We start from the raw sequence: 22,094 nt of genomic DNA on the forward strand, positions 1-22,094 counted from the left end.
GAAAGAGTGCAAAAAAGATTTCCTAGGATGCTACTGGGACTTGATGGTTTGACTTATAGGGAGAGGTTAGACAGACTGGGACTTTTTTCCCTGGAGAGTAGGAGGTTAAGGGGTGATCTTATAGAAGTCTATAAAATAATGAGGGGCATAGATAAGGTAGATAGTCAAAATCTTTTCCCAAAGGTAGGAGAGTCTATAATGAGGGGGCATAGATTTAAGGTGAGAGGGGAGAGATATAAAAGGGTCCAGAGGGGCAATTTTTTCACTCAAAGGGTGGTGAGTGTCTGGAACGAGCTGCCAGAGGCAGTAGTAGAGGCGGGTACAATTTTGTCTTTTAAAAAGCATTTGGACAGTTACATGGGTAAGATGGGTATAGAGGGATATGGGTCAAGTGCAGGAGGTGAAATTCCTGGGCCTGACGATACGCGCTGGGGAAAGGGCCATAGATAAAGCTAGAAGGGAAGCAGTACAGGAATTACCAGTCCCCAACACAGTCATGGGAGTGAGATCGTTTCTGGGGCTAACCGGGTACTGCAGAGACTTCATTGAGGACTATGCAGCCACAGCAGCCCCTCTGCTCCGACTCCTGCTTAAGGGAGTGGAGTGGGTTTGGGATGAGGGTTGCCAGGCATCATTTGTCAGGCTCAAGAAAGATCTGCAGACCGCACCAGCTCTAGGGGCCATAGATGGAGGGAAAGAGTTCTTCCTGGAGGTAGCAGCCAGCAGGGACAGCCTGAGTGCTGTGCTGCTCGAAGAGCGGCATGGCAAGCTGAGACCGGTGGTCGTCTACTCCAGGATACTCACAGATGTGGAGAAGAGCTACTCCAATTGTGAAAGGCACCTCTTGGCCACATATTGGGCTGTGAAAAGATCGCTGATCTTCACAGGCACCTCTCCCATCAACCTCCTCACCCCTCACACGCCCACCCAGATGCTCCTGGACGGGAGAATCAAGGATGGGACAGTGAGCAGTGCCCGCATTGCTCGCTGGACCCTGCTTCTCTCACAGATGGACCTGAAAGTAAAAGGGCTCTGCGAGCCAAAGCTCGCAGCTAACCTGGTATATCCTGGAACAGCCCACTGGTGTTCCATAGAAGGGGTTTGGGAAGTAAACATAGGTTTACGGGCCGGGATACACCCCACAGGCCGTGAAATCTCTGTGGATGGCTCCAGCACAGTATCTGCTGGTGAGTGACTCACGGGGTGTGGAGTTTATGACCCAGCGGCAGACCTTGCCCTGGCAATTAAGCTCCCCAGCACCATGAGCGCCCAGTCCGCGGTAGTGTACGTGGTTACACACCCCAAGATCTTCCCCACCCCATACACGATTTGCTCAGACAGCATGTTCACATGCAATTCGTGTACGGAGTACCTGGCCATCTGGTCCCACCGCGGATACACCTCCGCTGACGGGAGACCCCTCACAGTGAAACCCTTGCTGGAGAAAATCTTAGCAGCAGTGGGGGAGGAAGGGGAGGTTTTCATCCATAAGGTGAAAGCCCATTCCTCCGCAGAACCCCGGAGTGAGGGCAACCGGCAGGCCGACGTGCTAGCTAAGGAGGGTGCCCGCACAGGCACTTTCTGGGACCCATTTGGGTCCCGTCCTATAGCAGCCGTCACAGGTAGGAATGGGACACAGGGGAGTGCAGGGGTAGCTTTAACCCCGGACCTTAAGACGCTCCAAACCCAAGACCCTGTCCTCAAGGCAGTCCTCAGTGCAGTGGCAGAAGGGAAAAGGGTAGAGGGCCCTTACAGCACAGCAGCCCTCTCTGTAAAGGAGGGCATGCTGTTTAAGGGAGAGCAATGGGTAGTACCGCAGCAGCACAGGAGGGAATTCCTTCAACTGGCCCATGAGGGTCCAGGAGCAGGGCATCCCGGGCCTGAGACCACCTGACAGTGGGTGGAACAGGCAGGATGGTGGCCAGGACTCAGGGAAGATGTCCGCGAGTTCTGTGCCAGCTGTCTGGTGTGTGCTGCTAACAACCCTGACCCCCACAAAAGGAAAGTACCTATGGGACACATCAGGAGGGTAGAGGGACCATGGCAGTCGATCCAGGTCGACTACATCGGGCCCCTACCCACCGCCCAGGGAGGCTATAAGTACTGCCTAGTTCTGGTGGATGTGTTCACAAAGTGGGTAGAAGCCTTCCCCTGTCGAACAGCCTCGGCTATGAGTACAGCCAGGATCCTGGTCAGGGAGGTGTTCTCACGATGGGGGCTACCACAGTACGTGGAGTCCGACCAAGGGAGCCACTTTACCGAGCAGGTCATGCAGAATACCCTTATGGTACTTGGCATAGAGGGGAAATGGCACGTTGCACACAACCCACAGTCCTCAGGGATTGTAGAGAGGATGAACAGAACCTTGAAAGAAAGGCTGAGGAAAGAGACGGTAGACTCACCTAGAAAATGGGTAGAAGTCTTACCGTTGGTCCTAATGGGGATCCGAGCCAGCCAGTCAAAAAGCATGGGGTATTCCCCACACGAGCTCATGACTGGTAGGGTTATGCGGACCCCCACCCATGTGCTAGCCCCGGTGCTCACGGAGGGTCAGCTCAGAGAGGTGAACCGGGACAGCTTCGTCAGGAATCTGTTTGAACACCTTAAACAGGTTCACTGGCAAGCTGCTAGCAACATGGGAAAACAGCATCGGAGTAACCGACTGCTGTTATAACCCCATACGCACCACGAGTGGGAGATAGGGGACTAGCTTCGTGGTATAAACTGGGCGACATGGACATGTTGGGCCGAAGGGCCTGTTTCCATGTTGTAACTTCTATGATTCTAATTAAACAACTAACGGGAGGAGGAGGCTCTGCAAACATCCCCATCGTCAATGATGGCGGAGTCCAGCACGTGAGTGCAAAAGACAAGGCTGAAGCGTTTGCAACCATCTTCAGCCAGAAGGGCCGAGTGGACGATCCATCTCGGTCTCCTCCCGATATCCCCAGCATCACAAAAGCCAGTCTTCAGCCAATTCGATTCACTCCACGTGATATCAAGAAAGGGATGAGTGCAATGGATACAGCAAAGGCTATGGGCCCCGACAATATCCCGGCTGTAGTACTGAAGACTTGTGCTCCAGAACTAGCTGCGCCTCTAGTCAAGCTGTTCCAGTACAGCCACAACACTGGCATCTACCTGACAATGTGGAAAATTGCCCAGGTATGTCCTGTCCACAAAAAGCAGGACAAATCCAATCCGGCCAATTACCGCCCCATTAGCCGACTCTCAATCATCAGCAAAGCTGCACTTACTCACCAATAACCTGCTCACCAATGCTCAGTTTGGGTTTCGCCAGGACCACTCGGCTCCAGACCTCATTACAGCCTTGATCCAAATATGGACAAAAGAGCTGAATTCCAGGGGTGAGGTGAGAGTGACTGCCCTTGATATCAAGGCAGCATTTGACCCAGTGTGGCACCAAGGAGCCCTAGTAAAATTGAAGTCAATGGGAATCAGGGGGAAAACTCTCCAGTGGCTGGAGTCATACCTAGCACAAAGGAAGATGGTAGTGGTTGTTGGAGGCCAATCATCTCTGCCCCAGGGCATTGCTGCAGGAGTTCCTCAGGGCAGTGTCCTAGGCCCAACCATCTTCAGCTGCTTCATCAATGACCTTCCCTCCATCATAAGGTCAGAAATGGGGATGTTCGCTGATGACTGCACAGTGTTCAGTTCCATTCGCAACCCCTCAAATAAAGAAGCAGTCCGAGCCCGCATGCAGCAAGACCTGGACAACATCCAGGCTTGGCCTGATAAGTGGCAAGTAACATTCGCGCCAGGCAATGACCATCTCCAACAAGAGAGAGTCTAACCACCTCCCCTTGACATTCAACGGCATTACCATCGCCGAATCCCCCACCATCAACATGCTGGGGGTCACCACTGACCAGAAACTTAACTTGACCAGCCATATAAATACTGTGGCTACAAGAGCAGGTCAGAGGCTGGGTATTCTGCGGTGAGTAACTCCCCAAAGCCTTTCCACCATCTACAAGGCACAAGTCAGGAGTGTGATGGAATACTCTCCACTTGCCTGGATGAATGCAGCTCCAACACTCAAGAAGCTCGCGCCATCCGGGACAAAGAAGCCCGCTTGATTGGCACCCCATCCACCACCCTAAACGTTCACTCCCTTCACCACTGGCGCACCGTGGCTGCAGTGTGTACCATCCATAGGATGCACTGCAGCAACTCCCAAACCCGTGACCTCTACCACCTAGAAGGACAAGAGCAGCAGGTACATGGGAACAACACCACCTGCACGTTCCCCTCCAAGTCACACACCATCCCGACTTGGAAATATATCGCCGTTCCTTCACCGTCGCTGGGTCAAAATCCTGGAACTCCCTTCCTAACAGCACTGTGGAAGAACCTTCACCACACGGTCTGCAGCGGTTCAAAAAGGCGGCTCACCACCACCTTCTCAAGGGCAGTTAGGGATGGGCAATAAATGCCAGCCTTGCCAGCGACGCCCACATCCCATGAACGAATAAAAAAAAATACGCAGCTCTACCTCACCATCATCTCTCTTGACCTCTCCACTATCTCTGATTTGTCACACTGCTTGTCCGACATCCAGTATTGGATGAGAAGAAATTCTCTCCAACTAAATATTGGGAAGACCATCTTCAGTACCCGCCACAAACCCCTTTCACTAACCACCAACTCCATCCCTCTTCCTGGCCACTGTCTGAGCCTGGATCAGATCATTTGCAACCTTGGCGTCCTATATGAACCTGAGATGAGTTTCCAACCACATATTCGCTCCATCACAAGACCGCCTACTTTACCTCCATAACATTACCCGTCTCCGCTCCTGCCTCAGCTCATCTGCTGCTGGAACCCTCTTCCGTGCCTTTGTTACCTCTAGACTTGACTCTTCCAATGCCCTCCTGGCCGGCCTCCCATCTTCCACCCTCCGTAAACTTGAGCTCATCCAAAATTCTGCTGCCTATATCCTAACTCGCATCAAGTCCCGTTCACCCATCACCCCTGTGCTCGCTGACTTACATTAGCTCCTGGTCTGTGAATGCCTCAATTTTTAAAATTCTCTTCCTTGCTTTCAAATCCCTCCATGGCCTTGCCCTTCCCTATCTCTGTAACTTCCTCCAGCCGTACAATCCTCCCAGATCTCTGTGCTCCTCTAATTCTGGCCTCTTGCCCATCCCCGATTTTAATCGCTCCACCATTGGTGGCCGTGCCTTCAGCTGCCTAGGCGCTAAGCTCTGCAATTCCCTCCCTAAACCTCTGTCCCTCTACCTCTCTCTCCTTTAAGATGCTCCTTGAAACCTACCTCTATGACCAAGTTTTTCATCACGTTTCCTGATATCTCCTTATGCGGTGTTACATTTTATTTGATAACGCTCTGATGAAGTGCCTTGGGTCGTTTTATTACGTTAAAGGCGCTATATAAATGCAAGTTGATGTTGGTCTTTAAATCAGATACTTCAAATTTTTGGTTTGGAACTCTCAAGACACTCCAGAACTTAGTCCTTTTTAACAGGCTTTATTGTCATTCACTGATTTAACAGTGAAACAAACTGTAAAATAAAGTAAGTCGTGAAAACAAGCATCAATAGACCAAAAAAGACTTGGGCCTAAATTTTAACATGGAGCTGGGCAGACAGTGATTGTTGGGTAGAGTAAATTCTTGACAGGAAACCCGGGACGTCCTTACGATTTTGACATCAGGATTTCTTTTATGTTTGTTTCCCACCCAACAGGCTAGCCTGATTGACAGGCTTGTCGACAGTCAGATGGGAGAAGAGCAAGGAAGCAGATGCGAGAAGGTAGGTTTTAGATGGGGTGGGGAGGGTTTCATTAGGGTGGTCAGGAGTCATCGGTGGGGGTGGGTCGCTGCACGTAGGCTTGTTGGACCTGGGGGAAGTTCCTCCGGGCCCACAAGTTGTGCTATGAAGGCACTTGCCTGCTGATCCGGGACTTCTCGCCTCCTCTCTCGTAGTGTGAAGTAGAAGGCCCGGGAATCTCGGCCCCCAGGGGTAAAAATAAAAAAGCTATAAAAAGGGATGCCCGCAGCCTATTTGAAATCTTTGTGACCGACCCGCCTCCTAAGAACAAGTTGGTTGCCCGCCCCTCATCCTGCCTCCGTTAAAACTGGAAGTGAGATTGGTTAGATAGGGGGGTGGTGCCAGAGGACTGGAGAATTGCAAATGTTCCACACTTGTTCAAAAAAGGGTGTACGGATAAACCCAGCAACTACAGGCTAGTCAGTATAACCTCGGTGGTAGGGAAACTTTTAGAAACGATAATCTGGGACAGAATTAACAATCACTTGGATGATTGTGGATTAATTAGGGAAAGCCAGCACGGATTTGTTAAAGGCAAATCGTGATTAACTAACCTGATTGTTACCTCATCAAAAAATTGAGGTTAGATGAGGGCAATGCATTTTATGTGATGAATATGGACTTTCAAAAGGCGCTTGGCAAGCCTACCATGCGCTACTTTACCATCAAGATTGCGGCCCATGGAATAAAGGGGATAGTAGCAACATGAATACAGAATTGGCTAAGGGACAGGAAACAGAGAGTAGTGGTGAACGGTTGTTTATCGGACTGGAGGGAGGTGTACAGTGGTGTTCCCCAGGGGTCGGTGCTGGGACCACTGCTTTTCTTTATATATTAATGACTTAGACTTGGGTGTACTGCAAGTTTTGAAAATGTGCCCTGATGACACGAAACATGGAAGGGTAGTGAGGAGGATAGTGATAGACTTCAAGAGGATATGGACAGTCTGGTGGCATAGGTGGACATGTGGCAGGTGAAATTCAAAGCAGAAAAATGCAGAGTGATGCATTTTGGTAGGAAGAACGAGGAGAGGCAATATAAACTAGAGGGCACAAGAACAGAGAGATCTGGGGGTATATGGGCACAAATCGTTGAAGGTGGCAAGGCAGGTTGAGAAAGCAGTTAAAAAAGCATACGAGATCCTGGGCTTTATAAGTAGAGGCATAGTGTACAAAAGTAAGGAAGTCAAGATGAACCTTTATAAAACATTGGTTTGGCCACTACTGGAGTATAGTGTCCAGTCCTGGGCATCCCACTTTAGGAAGGATGTGAAGGCCTTAGAGAGGATGCAGAAGAGATTTACTAGAATGATTCCACGGGTGAGGGACTTCAGTTACATGGATAGACTGGAGAAGCTGGGGTTGTTCTCCTTGGAACAGAGAAGGTTGCGAGGAGATTTGGTACAGGTATTCAAAATCATGAAGGGTCTGGACAGAGTAGATACAGAGGAACTGTTCCCATTGGTGGAAGGGTCATAGATTTAAGGTGATTGGCAAAAGAACCACAGGTGACATGAGGAAAACCTTTTTTACACAGCGAGTGGTTAGGGTCTGGAATGCACTGCCTGAGGGAGTGGTGGAGGCAGATTCAATCATGGCCTTCAAAAGGGAATCAGTATTTACTTGAAATTAAAAAAATTTGCAGGGCAATGGGGATAGGGCGGAGGAGTGGGACTAGCTGGATTGCTCTTGCTTAGAGTTGGCGCGGACTCAATGAGCTGAATAGCCGCCTTCCGTGCTGTAACCTCTCTATGATTCCATGGGCGGATTAGGGTCGGGTTTTAGATTCTTAAAATTTTTACTGCTACCCCCATCCACCTGGTTAAAATTTAGGCCTTGAAGTCAGATAACCCAGTCTATTTCTACCTTACTTGCAGTCTCCCCTTTTGCACTCTCGGGTCCGAGGTGTACATAACCAGTGCCACGTCCACTCATTAACTCTTTTTGGTATAATCATGTAAACACAAGCCCATATAAGGTAAAACTGAAGTAACATACATCCATCTACAGCTTAGCTAATGGAGATGACTGCCGTTCTTTGTAGCAGTGAGTACCACCTACCTTATCACACAGCATATTCTTTCTGCATCTGGTTACCTTTCCTTCTTTGGAACCTAACGACTTAATAGCCTGATAAAGCAAGTAGTGACACTTGAGGTGCAATCGCAACCTCAGCACAGACCAAGCCTCAAATCTTGTGTTAATTCAATAAAGATGAAATGTAATATCTTTACAGTGCTCGTAAGACTGAATATCCCATTCCGATAAAATGATTTGTACTGATAGGTGCTCATTGCGAAAATGGTTGACCAGGGTTCCGGGTATTTCCAATGTAACAATTCCACCAGAAGGTGCTGAAGTCAATTCAATGCACTCTGCCCAGACTTGTGTTATCAAGGCCAAAATGGCCAGGAGGAGGTTCCATGTTGTTTCTTTGGGATCTGAAAGAGAATCAGAGATGTTGCCTTTAAATTATTTTAAATGGTTGATATGGTAATATTATTTACTTGTTTCCCATCTGTAATTCAAATTTGAACAGAAGAGCTAACTTTGTCCACAATCCACTTTGACCTTGCTATTTGGCCGTTAAACTGTGCTTGGGAGAAGCACAAATTACTATGTCTTTGTCTTTCCAATTGTTTTCGTCAAGTAGGCATTAGCTCTTTTTGCCGATAGTGCCAACTGGTGTGCTACTAACTTTTAAATATTCTTCAATCTCTATATATCTGTCCACCTTTATCCTATTATCTTAGACCTGGTACATCCACCCATTAAATGTTACAGTAATCGCATCGTCCTCCCCTTCATCATTTCAAACAGAGTGTACTTTGTTACTCCTAAAGCCATGAGCATGAGGGGAATCAGCTGATCCCAATTTTTCTCATTGAGGGCCACAAACTTCCTCAACATAGCTTTTAGAGTCTGATTGCTAAAACAAACCAATCATGAGGATTGTGGGTGATAGCTAATATGGAGCCTACGTTTGATTCCCACCATTGACAGGCACGATTTCATACTCGGCCTGTGAAATAACTGCCCCTATCAGATCCTATTTCAAAAGGTAAACCACACCGAAAAAACACTTGTTTTAACAGCCCTCTTGTGGTAGCATGGTCCATTTTAGCGCGGACTCGATGGGCCAAATGGCCTCCTTCCGTGCTGTAACTTTTCTGTGATTCTATACTGTTAAAAGGAAACGCTTACATTTATAGGGAAATCCTGATTTTCCAGTAGTTCGTGAACTTGGACAATAGTCTGTCAAAGAAAGTCACACTTTCGTGGTAGTTTTATGCATTAAAAGTGATTATTCACACAAGCATGAAGCAAATCAAGATTATCTAATGATTCAAACAATTCATACAAGTATCAGGAAAAGCAAGTAATACGTACAACCTTAACAATCAATGATTAGAGGATCATGGCGGAAGAGTGATCAACTCTCTGTAGCTCTTGAAGTTTCTTTTTCCAGGCGAATTCATCAAGCTTCTGACTGCAGCTCCTCCGACTGCAGTATATAAGCTGCTACGATGTCCTATCTTTATATGATTTCTCTGCCAATTGGGCGTGAATGAAAGTCCCATTTTGGCCACTCACCCACTGTTGCCTGATGGATGGTTGACTGGACCACTCAAAACCGTGTGACTCCAGGTGCAGCCTTTTCACCGTGTGAAAGCTGCTGAATTTCTTATCCGTGTGAACGCAGGTACAGATATCTTTCCCAATGCTTCCACTGTCTCAGCATTGTTTTTCCAAGTCATTTGTTTTGAGAACCAAAGACCTATTTGACGTTTCCAGGACCTTTTCGGTGCTTCTGTATATTGTCACTTTCGTTCTTATCAGTTGTTATTGAAAACTAAAGCTTGTTGAAGTTTCTGTACATTGCTGCTGCTTTTGCAGTTTTAAATTTATACTGTCTAAATGGGCAAGTTAACCCTTTCTTTCAAAAGTAATGTCCAAAGGTTTTAATTTCCCAATTGTTCAAGAGGTTTTAACCCTTCAACGCATTCGGAGAAAAGGTTGGTAACTAGTATAAACCAATTTCCTCTTGCTGGCTGGGTAATGGGGCCCTACAAAATCAATATGAAGAGACCACAAGGGACCTTTTAAGGTTGCAAGGGAGCCTTCTTTCCTCTCAAGCCCCGGTTATTTTGGGCACATATTATACAATTTTCACAGTACTATTTGACATAGTTCCTCAGTCCTGATCATCCCAGCGATTGTAATTTCTGATCAGTTTTCTCCGTTCCTTGGTGGCCCCGACAGGGTATCATGGACGGAAGAAACTCGGACTATTCTCAAATTATTTGGCAGTACCAAACAAGGGCTGAATTGTCATCCCCTTAGTGTAATACAAGTCCATTGTCCTGGCTAGTAATCATACAATTCTGGTATGGACTAGAAGGAGACCAGAAGGGTATCGGATGGCCTCTAACTAGTGTGTCCCCTGACTACTTCTATATTAGACTTGCGCCTCTTTCAGGTCCAGCAGACTTTTCAGTAGTTTTGCTGCAGACACTGGTTTTAAATTGCTATGAAAAATTCCAATTCTCCCCCTTCTCGAGTGCCTTGATGGGCTAGTTCAAATGCTTTTTTATTGACTTGCGAGTGGGAGAAATGTTTAGAATGTCATTTAACTTTACAGACAACAACCAGACAGACCTGATAAAATAATTTGTTGGATAAAGTATATGCTTAGAATTTAGCTTAGAACTCTCAATAAAGACACTTCCCAACGTAGTCCTTTTTAATAGGCTTTATTGTAAGTCAAAAATTCTACAGCAAAACAGAATGTAGTGAAGTCCTGTAAACAAGCTATCCTCAATATACCAAAGAACGGACCATACACAATCGATACGGGAGACACCAATAAAAGACGGGGTGTACGTACAGAGCTGCTCAAAATCTCTCCTTTTAAAATCTCAGGTCCCAGATGTAGGTGACCAATGGTGCATCTATCCAATGCATGATTACACCAAAAAGAGTGAAACACAAGTCTGTATATAGGCAAAATGTTTATCTATAGTTTAATGAGGCGAATACTATTCTTTGTACCAGTGATCTTATTAAGCAGCACATTCTTTCTGCATCTGGTTACTGTCCATCCTTGAGAATCTGTCGACTGCCAAGTCCTGAATCTCTCCAGTATATCAATTCCAAATTCCAGTGCCAATTCCACCTTTTAATACATCAGTTCTATTTTCCAGTATTAGTTCTACATTTTAATACATTAATTCCATATTTTATTAGTACATAAATTTATTTCATCACTGGTTGGTGGCCAAGGAATCAGTATACTGAATCAAGGTTCAATGGGTGATCGTAGAACCACCTGTAAGGTTTGAATTTGACTTGTCCCTGTGTTTAGGGAACTAAACCTTATTACTCGATCTGACCCTGAGCGGAGACAACAACCACTGAATCAAAAAAAATGGTATTGAGATCACCAAGCCCTTTATCCGATTGGTGAACGACAATAAACAGCAGTTTAAGCTAATACTTACAAGTGTGGAATACGGTTCAGAATGTGGGGTGATCAAGCCATTGTTCTGGGAGAGCCAGAGTGTTTACTAAAGTGATTCTTCCTTGACCTCTTCTTCTTGCGTGTAGATCTCAATACTCAGTGGTTAGCTACTCCTCTGAGATGCCTTTGCCTCTCTTGTGTGCAGCACCTCTTCCCTTTTATACCACTGGAGGCAAACCCGATTGATACCCTGTAATGAGATGTTCTTGCTACAGCATAAGGAGTTGTTTTTCTCTCTTTATTCGTTCTGCAGATATTGATAAAGTTCCAACCGTTGTGATCTTTGTTTTGCTTTTGTTTTTGATACGGGTATCTTTTAGCAGCAAAGTCCAAATGGTTATTTGTTCATTTATTGTGGTTAGCTGCTGACTCAGCAACACCACAAGGTTATCTGTTCTTTAGCAGTAATTATGCTTTGCAGGAGCCACTTGGCCCGTTGTGAAGAATTCTGGATCCTACACATCATATGACATAAATTTATGGTTGCGCCAAAAGGGTGTTTTGTCAGACCATTGCAGGCCTACGCTGAGCCAGATAATAACACTATGGATCCCGCCGTAAAGTGCTCTAACATACAGGCCACTATTGCCAGTTCAGCATACCGTGCAGAATGTGATTGACATGAGAAGGCCATCTGCTCGACACTTCTATCCCGATGCTGCACATAAAGACCAAAATCTGTATCATAATAACTAGATCCATCAATATAAATCCAATGGGCGTCAGCACAGGAATCACATTGGCCCGAGGAGAACATGGATGAATAGGAAGGGGTAGTGCAGGGTGGGAGCACTCATGAGCTTTCACTGAATATAACGGAGTGTGCCACAACAGACAACTGGATTGTATGTTTGACCTTAATATCACGATCCAGTAACAGCGACTAATAGGCCAGATGCGTGCTAGAAACAGATCCATTCTTTATGCGATTTGATAATAAAAATGTCGGCGTGTTACCAAACTGTATTCTGAATGAAGCTTCCTGCAACTGTCGCAACGCCATGGTTTGCCACTCTACAGTCTCAAGTCATGACTAAGTTCTGAACTAACAAATTCTTAAACTCTTGATATTCTTTTTGCTGCAGTAAGGAAGACCAGGGGGTCCATGGCTCTGTCTACAAATTCCAGGTTATGTTCATTACAGCCTGTCATTTCAAATGTAAACAATTTTACAACACCAAGTTATAGTCCAGCAATTTTATTTTAAATTCACAAGCTTTCACAAACTCTGGCTGTATTAGCCGTTGCAACTTAGTCACAGTAGCTTGGAAATCCTTTCCTCTGTTCCTGTATATCTGAGAAAGAGCCCTTCTAACTCCATTAGGGAGCTTCACTGGACCTTCCTCCTCTAGCTGCATGAGGGTGGCTTTTTGCTCTATTTTCTTTGCACGCATAAATATAAAAGTTTTACGGTCGAAATTTTCCATCAGAACCCAAGTTTTTTTTAAAAAAGTTATGCCCCTTAAAAAGTAGCAGGGGCGGGATGGTGGGGGAGGTATAAATTTGTCCCTCTATTAATGCCACTGGGGCAACCTATGCTATCTTTAAAGATCATTTACAAAAGCAAATTAAATTTCAATATTCTTCTGTGTCTATTATGGACTCCAGTCCCCAGCGGTACCCACCGGTGGAGGAAGGCCTCAAGTCCAGCGGCAGACACTGCGTGCTTCATCTCCTGGACCACCTGGGCGCGGTAAGAAAGCAAAGGCAAGGAGCCGGAGCGAACACCCCCAGGGACCGCGTCTAACCTGAACCAGCGGATGGCCAGGTCCCGGAGCAGACCCACGAGGAGGGAACCCAAGTTATGCGCCTCCAGGTCCGAGTCATCTCCAGTGAAAACTGCCTATTGCGTATTCAATAAATCACGCAGACAGAAGGATGTTGTTCCCTCCGAGACTTAAAATGGTGAGTCTCGAAGAACATGATTGCTGGCCAAAATAAAGGAGAATTACCACAGAATATTTGAAAAAAACACTAAACTCCCTCCCTCCTCAGCCTGACCATGGCTGGAGTTACTCCTGTGCCGGATGGAGGAGCTGACCGGAAGTTGATGTGTGGACAGTCCCACATCGGCGGGGCGGGCGCGGCGCGGCGCGGCGCTCGTGCGGAAGTTCGTTTGTGGTGGAGTCGGTCGATGCTGATGGTGCAAACGTGGAGCTGGGCAGTTTGTAAATAGTGAGAGTCCGGTCGGGCTTGTTTGTTTGTGTCTGCCCATCCACTCACCCACCCCTTCTCTCTCTTCGTCATTAAAAAAAAAACCCAACACCAACAAAATGGCCGTGTCCTGCTTGTGGAGTGGGAACCAAGGGATACCGCTGAGCGCGGTGAGTATGTCGGGGAGCCGCTGGATCTTGTTGGGAGTCGGCTAATTGAGCCCCGTGCGTTTTTTTTTTCCGAGGGTGGGGACCGGAGGCTGGAGGGAAACGGTGAATTGCGCACTGTGTCGTTTTATCTCGATTTTTTTTATGCCCCTATTCATTAACCGTCTCCACTGTATTTATGTTTATTTTTTATTTACACACAGCTGAGCCCCAAGTTCCTCCACACCAACTCCACCAGTCACACTTGGCCGTTCAGTGCGATAGCAGAGCTGATAGGTGAGTGCTGCCGGGGGCCGGCTAGCTCCAGTGGCTTTTGCCCTGTCTTAATTGTGTTGTGTTTATTGAATTATCGTTTTCAAATGAAAAGGAGGTTTTTTATATATATATATATATATATACACACACACACTCCCATCTCTTAAAGGCTCTTAAAACTCCAACGTCTCTATGCGAGTGTCTTCAAAATAACCCCCCCTTTTTCTTCAATTGATTTTTAAAATATATATGTGTATATATATATATTATATAAAACCGATCTTGTCTTTTTATATATCGCAATCCAAGTGAAGGCCCAAGGCCCATAATGCAGGAAGTCACCAAAGGTGAAAATATCAAGAGGAAATGAAGATAAGTCAATTGGTGGTTAGATGTTGCCAAACTTGGGTTTGAAAAGCTTTTAGATTGCAAAAGGGAAAAAGAAGCTTGCTCTTTTGTGAGACTCTGTGTGAATTATCAAGATTTATCCTGAGATCTAATAAGTAATTGTTTAAAAGAAAATTGGGTAATATGTGGATAGTTTTCACGTGACTCAGTTTCACTTCACATTCTATACTCATCAGCTCTTAAGCTTGTTGCTGTTGTGTCATTGTGTGCAGTGGCTTTTGTATATTGAAACCAAAATGAATTTGTTTGACGGAGAATACTCTTTCTCCAACCCCCCCCCCATATGATTTAAAAATCTACTGTTAAAATAATACAAGACTTTCTGTGAGGAATCTTGCAGTATTCAAAGATGGTTCACGCTATGAATGGAATGGCTTTCAGGTATTTAAGTGTGTTGAGCATGTTAAAAGTATATATTTTTAAGTGCTCAAAGCTTTAATTGTATAGCACTCAAGTAACTTGAAGGCTGATTTCATGATCCACTGTTCCTAGTAGCACTCAAAAGAAACGTATCTCAGGAAACTGTGGATACACAACCCGCAATTTTCTGTCCATGATGGGGGTATCTCTGGATGTGCAGCTACACTTCCCTAAGATGTACTCCCTGAGAGTTCCACTCCCCACCAGGAACAATGGATTATAGAATCATCTTTTCAATAATGTCCTAATCGTGGCAACTTACTTTGAAAGCCATGGGGTTTGGGGCTCGGACCTAAAGTACTGTATAATGGGAGAGGGAAGCAGTGGGTGTGGGTGGCTTAGGGCCCAGGATGACAGAAAATAAATAGTTTTGAAGTCGAATTATTCTTCTTGCAGAAGCTGCTGCAGGCCTGGGGTCTTGACAGGTGTGGGTGGTGACAGAAAAGTTTCCCCTGATTGTGTGGGAAACCCCTTTAGCGAATGCAGTCTCCACAGTCAAAAGAGCAGGGTTGCAACTGTCAACGGGAACAGGATTTAAGTTTGTTCATGTGCTTTGAATGCTTTAAGAAATATTAATGCAGTAGCAATATTGGGGATTGGAAACAGAAGCCAATAACTGGGTGAGTGACTCAGAAAACTGAGAGTTGCGGCTGAAAAGATCACTGCTGGAGTTGATCACACAATCAACTCCAGCCCATCACAAGTAAATGAATGATAGCTTCGTGCTACCTTGCTTAGAGGCTACGCTATGCTAGGAGGACTAAATCAGCACTGAATCACATTGCAGTGCAATAAATAGGAAAATTGAAGCCTGACACAGGAAAACAGTGTGACACAAGCAGAAAGAGCATGCCACACACACACACAAATATTTGTCTAATATTAGATTCTGTGTAGAGTAAATTTTTAATGATTGTCGGAGTGGTCCACACTCCATGAATAAAGGCTCGAGACTTGAGTCAGATCAACTTGACAGAGATCTTATTGGACAGTACACATGAGTAATGCAAGAGATACGTCTATACACTCTCCAGCAGGAGACTCATCGGGGTTGGAGCATCACCATTTGAGTTTGTCCCTAATGCTGAGTTCACCTGACACACTGTCATTACATATTTATACCTTTCTTGAAACACACCTACTTGTATAGTTTCTTTGCCAATAACTGGGTGAGTGACTCAGAAAACTGAGAGTTGCGGCTGAAAAGATCACTGCTGGAGTTGATCACACAATCAACTCCGGCCCATCACAAGTAAATGAATGATAGCTTCGTGCTACCTTGCTTAGAGGCTATGCTATGCTAGGAGGACTAAATCAGCACTGAATCACATTGCAGATGTGACGTGACTGGTGTTGCAAAACCATGGGAATTAAGGGCCCCAATTCATATTTATACCAGTCCTCAATGTTGCTGAATCTTACATTTCTCATTGTCTCACTCAGCTCATCTCTTCTCAGTACTTTTCATTTCTCCATAAACTTTAATTATGTTAATTTGTTATAAATATGCTTTGTTACCTTAATTAGGTTCCTTTCGTTGTTTGACCACCACGTAAACTGAACTTGAAACAATCATGGAATTAAACATCTGTTCCTGCTTTACACTTTCTTGTGCTAGCTATACCTTGAGTTCCCATACTGGATGCCACTGCTGTGCCAAGGCAGTAAACAGTTGCATGTATCCTGCTATTATCTCTTCGCTTGGGTGAGAAAGCTATTTGTTCTAAATGTTCCCCCATCGCATACACTTGCAGTAGTGTCCTTTTGTTCTAATATACTTCGATTTGGAGGTTACACTGTCCTGCTAACAGACAAGAGCTGAGGATTAGCGTTACTACACTATCACAACTAACTGCTACTCAGCTTTCACAGACCTACAGGATCTCTGCTGTTGTTGCGGTTGTCCTGGTGAACCCTTTTCATACCAGTCAGTCACCATCTGGTTTTATTTTATTTCCCAACGTATGCAATCTAAATTTATGGCGTATAATATATTACAAAACTAGATCTCCCACAGTGTTGCTCACAGTAAATCAGAGGATTGGTTCTCTATCTGACCTGTCTCTCTTGCAGCTTCTCGTTTCCTCTCCTCTTTTGATTGTATCTCATCTCTTCCAGTTCTCTCTTCCATTGTCCTTTCTGGTTGTCTCTTCACCTTTCCCTGCTTTTTTTTTATTGCTTAGTGTGTTTTCTTCAGGTTTTCTATTTTTGTTTTTTGGGTTGGCGATGACATTGAGGAGTAGACTGTACATTCCAATACACTGCACCTTTCAATCCCTTTGTTCTTGAAAGTTTAAAATATTCTCCTTTTACCTGTGCTTCTTTGGTCTCACTGAAGTGAAGATAGTGTGATAAACCAGGTTTTAAATTACTGTTTACAACAGGAATGGTGTAAGTAGTGGCATGTGAGTGGCCCGGGACCAAATCACAACATCTTCACATCACAAAAAATTTCCAGTGGGTTTTAATATTTCTATTCATGTGGTTTATTTGGGGATGTCTGTTGTGAAATTGTTTTTTAATACAACTTTTTCTTTGAGAGACAAAGTTATAACCTCGTTGCACATTCATGGACTAAATGGTGTAATTCAAAGATTTTATTCTGGTTTCGGTGTTTGCTTTGAAGTGTCCTACCAGTCTAATCACTTTCCTGTGCATATATAAGGAATTATTTTCAGAAAGTTTCACTGGAGCAAAATCACATCAGTTAATGTTCAAAATTGTTAGCTGATGAAGCACTGGCGCACAACTTCTTTCAACCTGCCATGTTTGTCATCTGACCATCTTTAGAGCTGTTACTTACGGCTTTATAAAGAAAGAATAAACTTGCACTTATATAGGGTCTGTCAGAAGTCCCAAATTGCTTGTAGACAATTAATTACTTTGCTAGTGTAGTCACTGCTGTAGTGTAGACATACACGGTAGCCAATCTTTATTTTTTTCATTCATGGGATGTGGGCGTCGCTGGCAAGGCCAGCATTTATTGCCCATCCTTAATTGCCCTTGAGAAGGTGGTGGTGAGCCGCCTTCTTGAACCGCTGCAGTCCGTGTGGTGAAGGTTCTCCCACAGTGCTGTTAGGAAGGGAGTTCCAGGATTTTGACCCAGCGACAATGAAGGAACGGTGATATATTTCCAAGTCGGGGTGGTGTGTGATTTGGAGGGGAACGTGCAGGTGGTGTTGTTCCCATGCACACAGCAAGGTTCTGCAAACTGCAATGAATTGAATAATCTGTTAGTTTGTATTTGGAGGTGTTGATTCAGTGTCCTGGCCAATATTTAACACTCAAAGAAATCCCCTCCTCCTTTTCAAATACTGCCATGCGATGAGGGCAGATGGGACCTTGGTTTAATATATCATCGGAAAGACAGCACCTTTGACAATGTAGTACTCCCTCAGTATTGCACTCAAGTGTTACCATTGATACATGATGACTTATGGAACAGTAAGAATGGTGTAATTGATTAGTGTAGTGTTGTAAAATGCTAATACAACTTTTTCTTCGAGAGCCCATGATCCCGCCTGCTTTTTTTAACCGCTTTCTTAACCTGCCCTGCCACCTTCAACGATTTGTTGAAGATACCCCCAAGTTTCTGTTCCTGCAGCCCCTTTAGAATTGTATCCCTTAGTTTATTTTGCCTCTCCTCGTTCTTCCTACCGAAATGTATCACTTAGCACTTGTCTGCGTTAAATTTCATCTGCCACATGTCTGCCCATTCCACCAGCCTGTCTATATCCTCTTGAAGTCTATCACTATCCTCCTCACTGTTCACTACCCTTCCAAGTTTTGTGTCATCTGCAAATTTTGAAATTGTGCCCTGGACACCCAAGTCCAAGTCATTAATATATATTAAGAAAGGCAGTGGTCCTAGTACCGACCCCTGGGGAATATCACTGTATACCTTCCTCCAGTCTGAAAAACAGCCATTCACCACTACTCTGTTTCCTGTCACTTAGCCAATTTCATATCCATGCTGACACTACTCCCCCTTTTATTCCATAGACTTCAACTTTGCTGACAAGCCTATTATGTGGCGCTTTATCAAATGCCTTTTGGGAGTCCATATGCACAACATTAACTGGATTGCCCTCATCAACCCTCTCTGTTACCTCATCAAAAAATTCAGGCAGGTTAGTTAAACACAATTTACCTTTAACAAATCTGTGCTAGCTTTCCTTAATTAATCCACACTTGTCCAAGTGACTTAATTTTGTCCTGGATTATCGTTTCTAAAAGTTTCCCCACCACCGAGGATAAACTGACTGGCCTGTTGTTGCTTGATTTATCCTTATACCCTTTTTTGAACAAGGATGTAACATTTGCAATTCTCCAGTCCTCTGGCACCATCTCTGTATCTAAGGATGATTGGAAGATTATGGTCAGTACCTCTGCAATTTCCACCCTTAATTCTCTCAGCTACCTAGGATGTATCCCATCCGGACCTGGTGACTTATCTACTTTAAGTACAGCCAGCCTTTCTAGTAAGTCCTTCTTATCAATTTTTAGCCCATCCAGTATCTCAACTACCTCCTGTTTTACTGTCCCTTTGGCCCCACCCTTTTTCTTGGTAAAGACAGATGCAAAGTACTCATTTAGTACCTCAGCCATGCCCTCTGCCTCCATGCATAGGTCTCCTTTTTAGTCCCTAATCAGCCCCACCCCTCCTCTTGCTACCTGTTTACTACTTGTATGCCTGTCGAAGACTTTTGGATTCCCTTTTATGTTAGTTGCCAGTCTATTCTCATACTCTCTCTTTGCCCCTCATTTCCTTTTTCACTTCCCCTCTGAACTTTCTATATTCAGCTTGGTTCTTGTATTATCAACCTGACATCTGTGATACACCCTCTTTTTCTGCTTCATCTTACTCTCTATCTCTTTTGTCATCCAGGGAGGTCTGGCTTTGGTTGCCCTACCTTTCCCCCTTGTCGGAATGTAGCTAGACTGTACCCAAACCATCTCCTCAAAGGCCGCCCATTGTTCGATTATAGTTTTCCTGCCAATCTTTGATTCCAATTTACCTGGACCAGATCCGTTCTCAACCAGCTAAAATTGCCCCTCCTCCAATTAAGTATTTTTACTCTAGATTGCTCCTTGTCCTTTTCTATAGCTAATCTAAACCTTATGATACCCTGTTCCCTAAATGTTCCCCCTTTGATGCTCGTTCCACTTGACCCACCTCACTCCCCAGAACCAGATCCAGCAATGCCTCTTTCCTCGATGGGCTGGAAACGTTCTGATCAAGAAAGTTCACGTGAACACGTCAGAAATTCTTCCCCCTCTCTGCCCTTCACGCTATCCAGGCCTATATTAGAATAATTGAAGTCCCCCATTGTCGCTATTCTGTGGCTTCTGCACCTCTCTGTAATTTCCCTGCAAATTTGCTCCTCTATATCCTTCGCACTAGTTGGTGGCCCATAGAATACCCCCGTAGTGTAATGGCACCTCTATTGTTTCTTAACTAACTAAATAGATTCTGTCCTTGACCCCCTCCAGGACACCCCCTCGCTCCAGCACTGCAATATTCTTGATGTACTTGATGCGCATGTGGTAGTACAGTTTAGTGGAATACATTCTCTGGTTTGTTAGATCAGACCCATTCTTAATGTCATGGGTCCTTTTTATAAATTTATTCATGTGATGTGGGCGTCACTGGCAGGGTCAGCATTTATTGCCCAGCCCTAATTGCCCTTGAGAAGGTGGTGGTGAGCCGCCGCCTTGAACTGCTGCAGTCCATGTGGTGAAGGTACTCCCACAGTGCTGTTAGGTAGGGAGTTCTAGGATTTTGACCCAGCGATGATGAAGGAATGGCGGTATATTTCCAAGTCAGGACGGTGTGAGACTTGGAGGGGAACGTGCAGGTGGTGGTGTTCCCATGTGCCTGCTGCCCTTGTCCTTCTTGGTGGTAGAGGTCGGGGGTTTGGGAGGTGCTGTTGAAGAAGGCTTGGTGAGTTGCTGCAGTGCATCTTCTGGATGGTACATTGTAGCCATGGTGCGCCGATGGTGGAGGGAGTGAATGTTTAGGGTAGTGGATCGGGTGCCAATCAAGCGAGCTGCTTTGTCCTGGATGGTGTCGAGCTTCTTGAGTGTTGTTGGAGCTGCACTCACCCAGGCAAGTGGAGAGTATTACATCACACTCCTAACTTGTATCTTGTAGATGGTGGAAAGTCTTTGGGGAGTCAGGAGGTGAGTCACTCGCCGCAGAATACCCAGCCTCTGACCTGCTCTTGTAGCCACAGTTTTTATATGGCTGGTCCGGTTAAGTTTCTGGTTAATGGTAATCCCCAGGATGTTGATGGTGGGGGATTCGGTGATGGTAATGCCGTTGAATATCATGGGGAAGTGGTTAGACTCTCTCTTGTTGGAGATGGTCATTGCCTGGCACTTGTCTGGTGCGAATGTTACTTGTCCAGGTCTTGCTGCAGGCGGGCATGGACTGCTTCATTATCTGAGGGATTGCGAATGGAACTGTACACTGTGCAATCATCAGCGAATATCCCCATTTCTGACCTTATGGAGGGAAGGTCATTGATGAAGCAGCTAAAGATGGTTGGGCCTCGGACACTGCCCTACGGAACTCCTGCAGTGATGACCTGGGGCTGAGATGATTGACCTCCAACATTCCTTTGTTAAACATACATCCTTTTTTGATTCAAGTAAAAAGTTGCTAACTCTGCTTTTACAATAAGGTATATTGCTCTACATTGTTATTGTGCAAAGGAAGTGATTTCTTGAAAAAGTATTTTTGGTGTGAGAATAACATCTAAAGTGAACTCAGTTAAATATAATTGTGTGTTTCTGTTCCATTATTTTGGTTTCCTTTTCTAGATAATGCATACGATCCAGATGTAAATGCAAAGCAGATGTGGATTGACAAGACTATGATAAAACAACATATCTGCTTGACATTCGCTGACAATGGCTATGGGATGAATCAAGGCAAGTTACACAAAATGTTGAGGTAAGTTGTTCCTTTTGATTATGAATAATTCATAAAGAATACCGCTGAGGTACACACTACTCCTGATAATTCAAAATTGGTTTTATGCTTTAAAAAAAATCCAACAATTTGAACTATGAGCAGTGGACTATTGCTTGGTGTACTGGTATGCTTTTGTGGTTGAAATTTACATGCGATCATCTTGTTAGTGCAAGCAACAGCTTAAAGTCATTGGCACTAACTGATTGTGCAATCATGTATTTGTGTGAAAAATGTACCTTTTGTACCTAATAAAGGGGAAAGGTAGAAGAATTTTTTTCAGAAATGCCAATTGGACCATGAAATGCTTTAGTACAAGTGGCTTGAGTCAGACTATTACATTTAAAAGGGACTTGGATAAGTACTTGAAAAAGGGCAGGAAAT

General features: G+C 44.9%; 1 protein-coding gene and 1 long non-coding RNA gene across 5 annotated transcripts in view; one reads left to right on the forward strand and one right to left on the reverse strand.

Annotated features, from left to right (window-relative positions):
- Positions 1-13,399, reverse strand: part of LOC137327445 (uncharacterized) — a 36,556-nt gene extending 23,157 nt beyond the window's left edge. For both annotated transcript variants that reach the window (XR_010964484.1, XR_010964483.1), the window contains exons 1-2: positions 11,311-13,399; positions 7,871-8,250 (exon numbers count right to left, since the gene is read on the reverse strand). This is a non-coding gene — a long non-coding RNA (uncharacterized lncRNA). The remainder of the gene's footprint in view (positions 1-7,870; positions 8,251-11,310) is intronic.
- Positions 13,393-22,094, forward strand: part of morc3a (MORC family CW-type zinc finger 3a) — a 63,189-nt gene continuing 54,487 nt past the window's right edge. For all 3 annotated transcript variants that reach the window (XM_067993270.1, XM_067993272.1, XM_067993271.1), the window contains exons 1-3: positions 13,393-13,654; positions 13,855-13,927; positions 21,560-21,692. In XM_067993270.1, the coding sequence (XP_067849371.1) occupies positions 13,604-13,654; positions 13,855-13,927; positions 21,560-21,692 (257 nt within the window). In that variant the 5' untranslated portion in view covers positions 13,393-13,603. The remainder of the gene's footprint in view (positions 13,655-13,854; positions 13,928-21,559; positions 21,693-22,094) is intronic.

The sequence above is a fragment of the Heptranchias perlo genome, chromosome 11 (assembly GCF_035084215.1).
Source record: "Heptranchias perlo isolate sHepPer1 chromosome 11, sHepPer1.hap1, whole genome shotgun sequence".
Classification (NCBI taxonomy): domain Eukaryota; kingdom Metazoa; phylum Chordata; class Chondrichthyes; order Hexanchiformes; family Hexanchidae; genus Heptranchias; species Heptranchias perlo.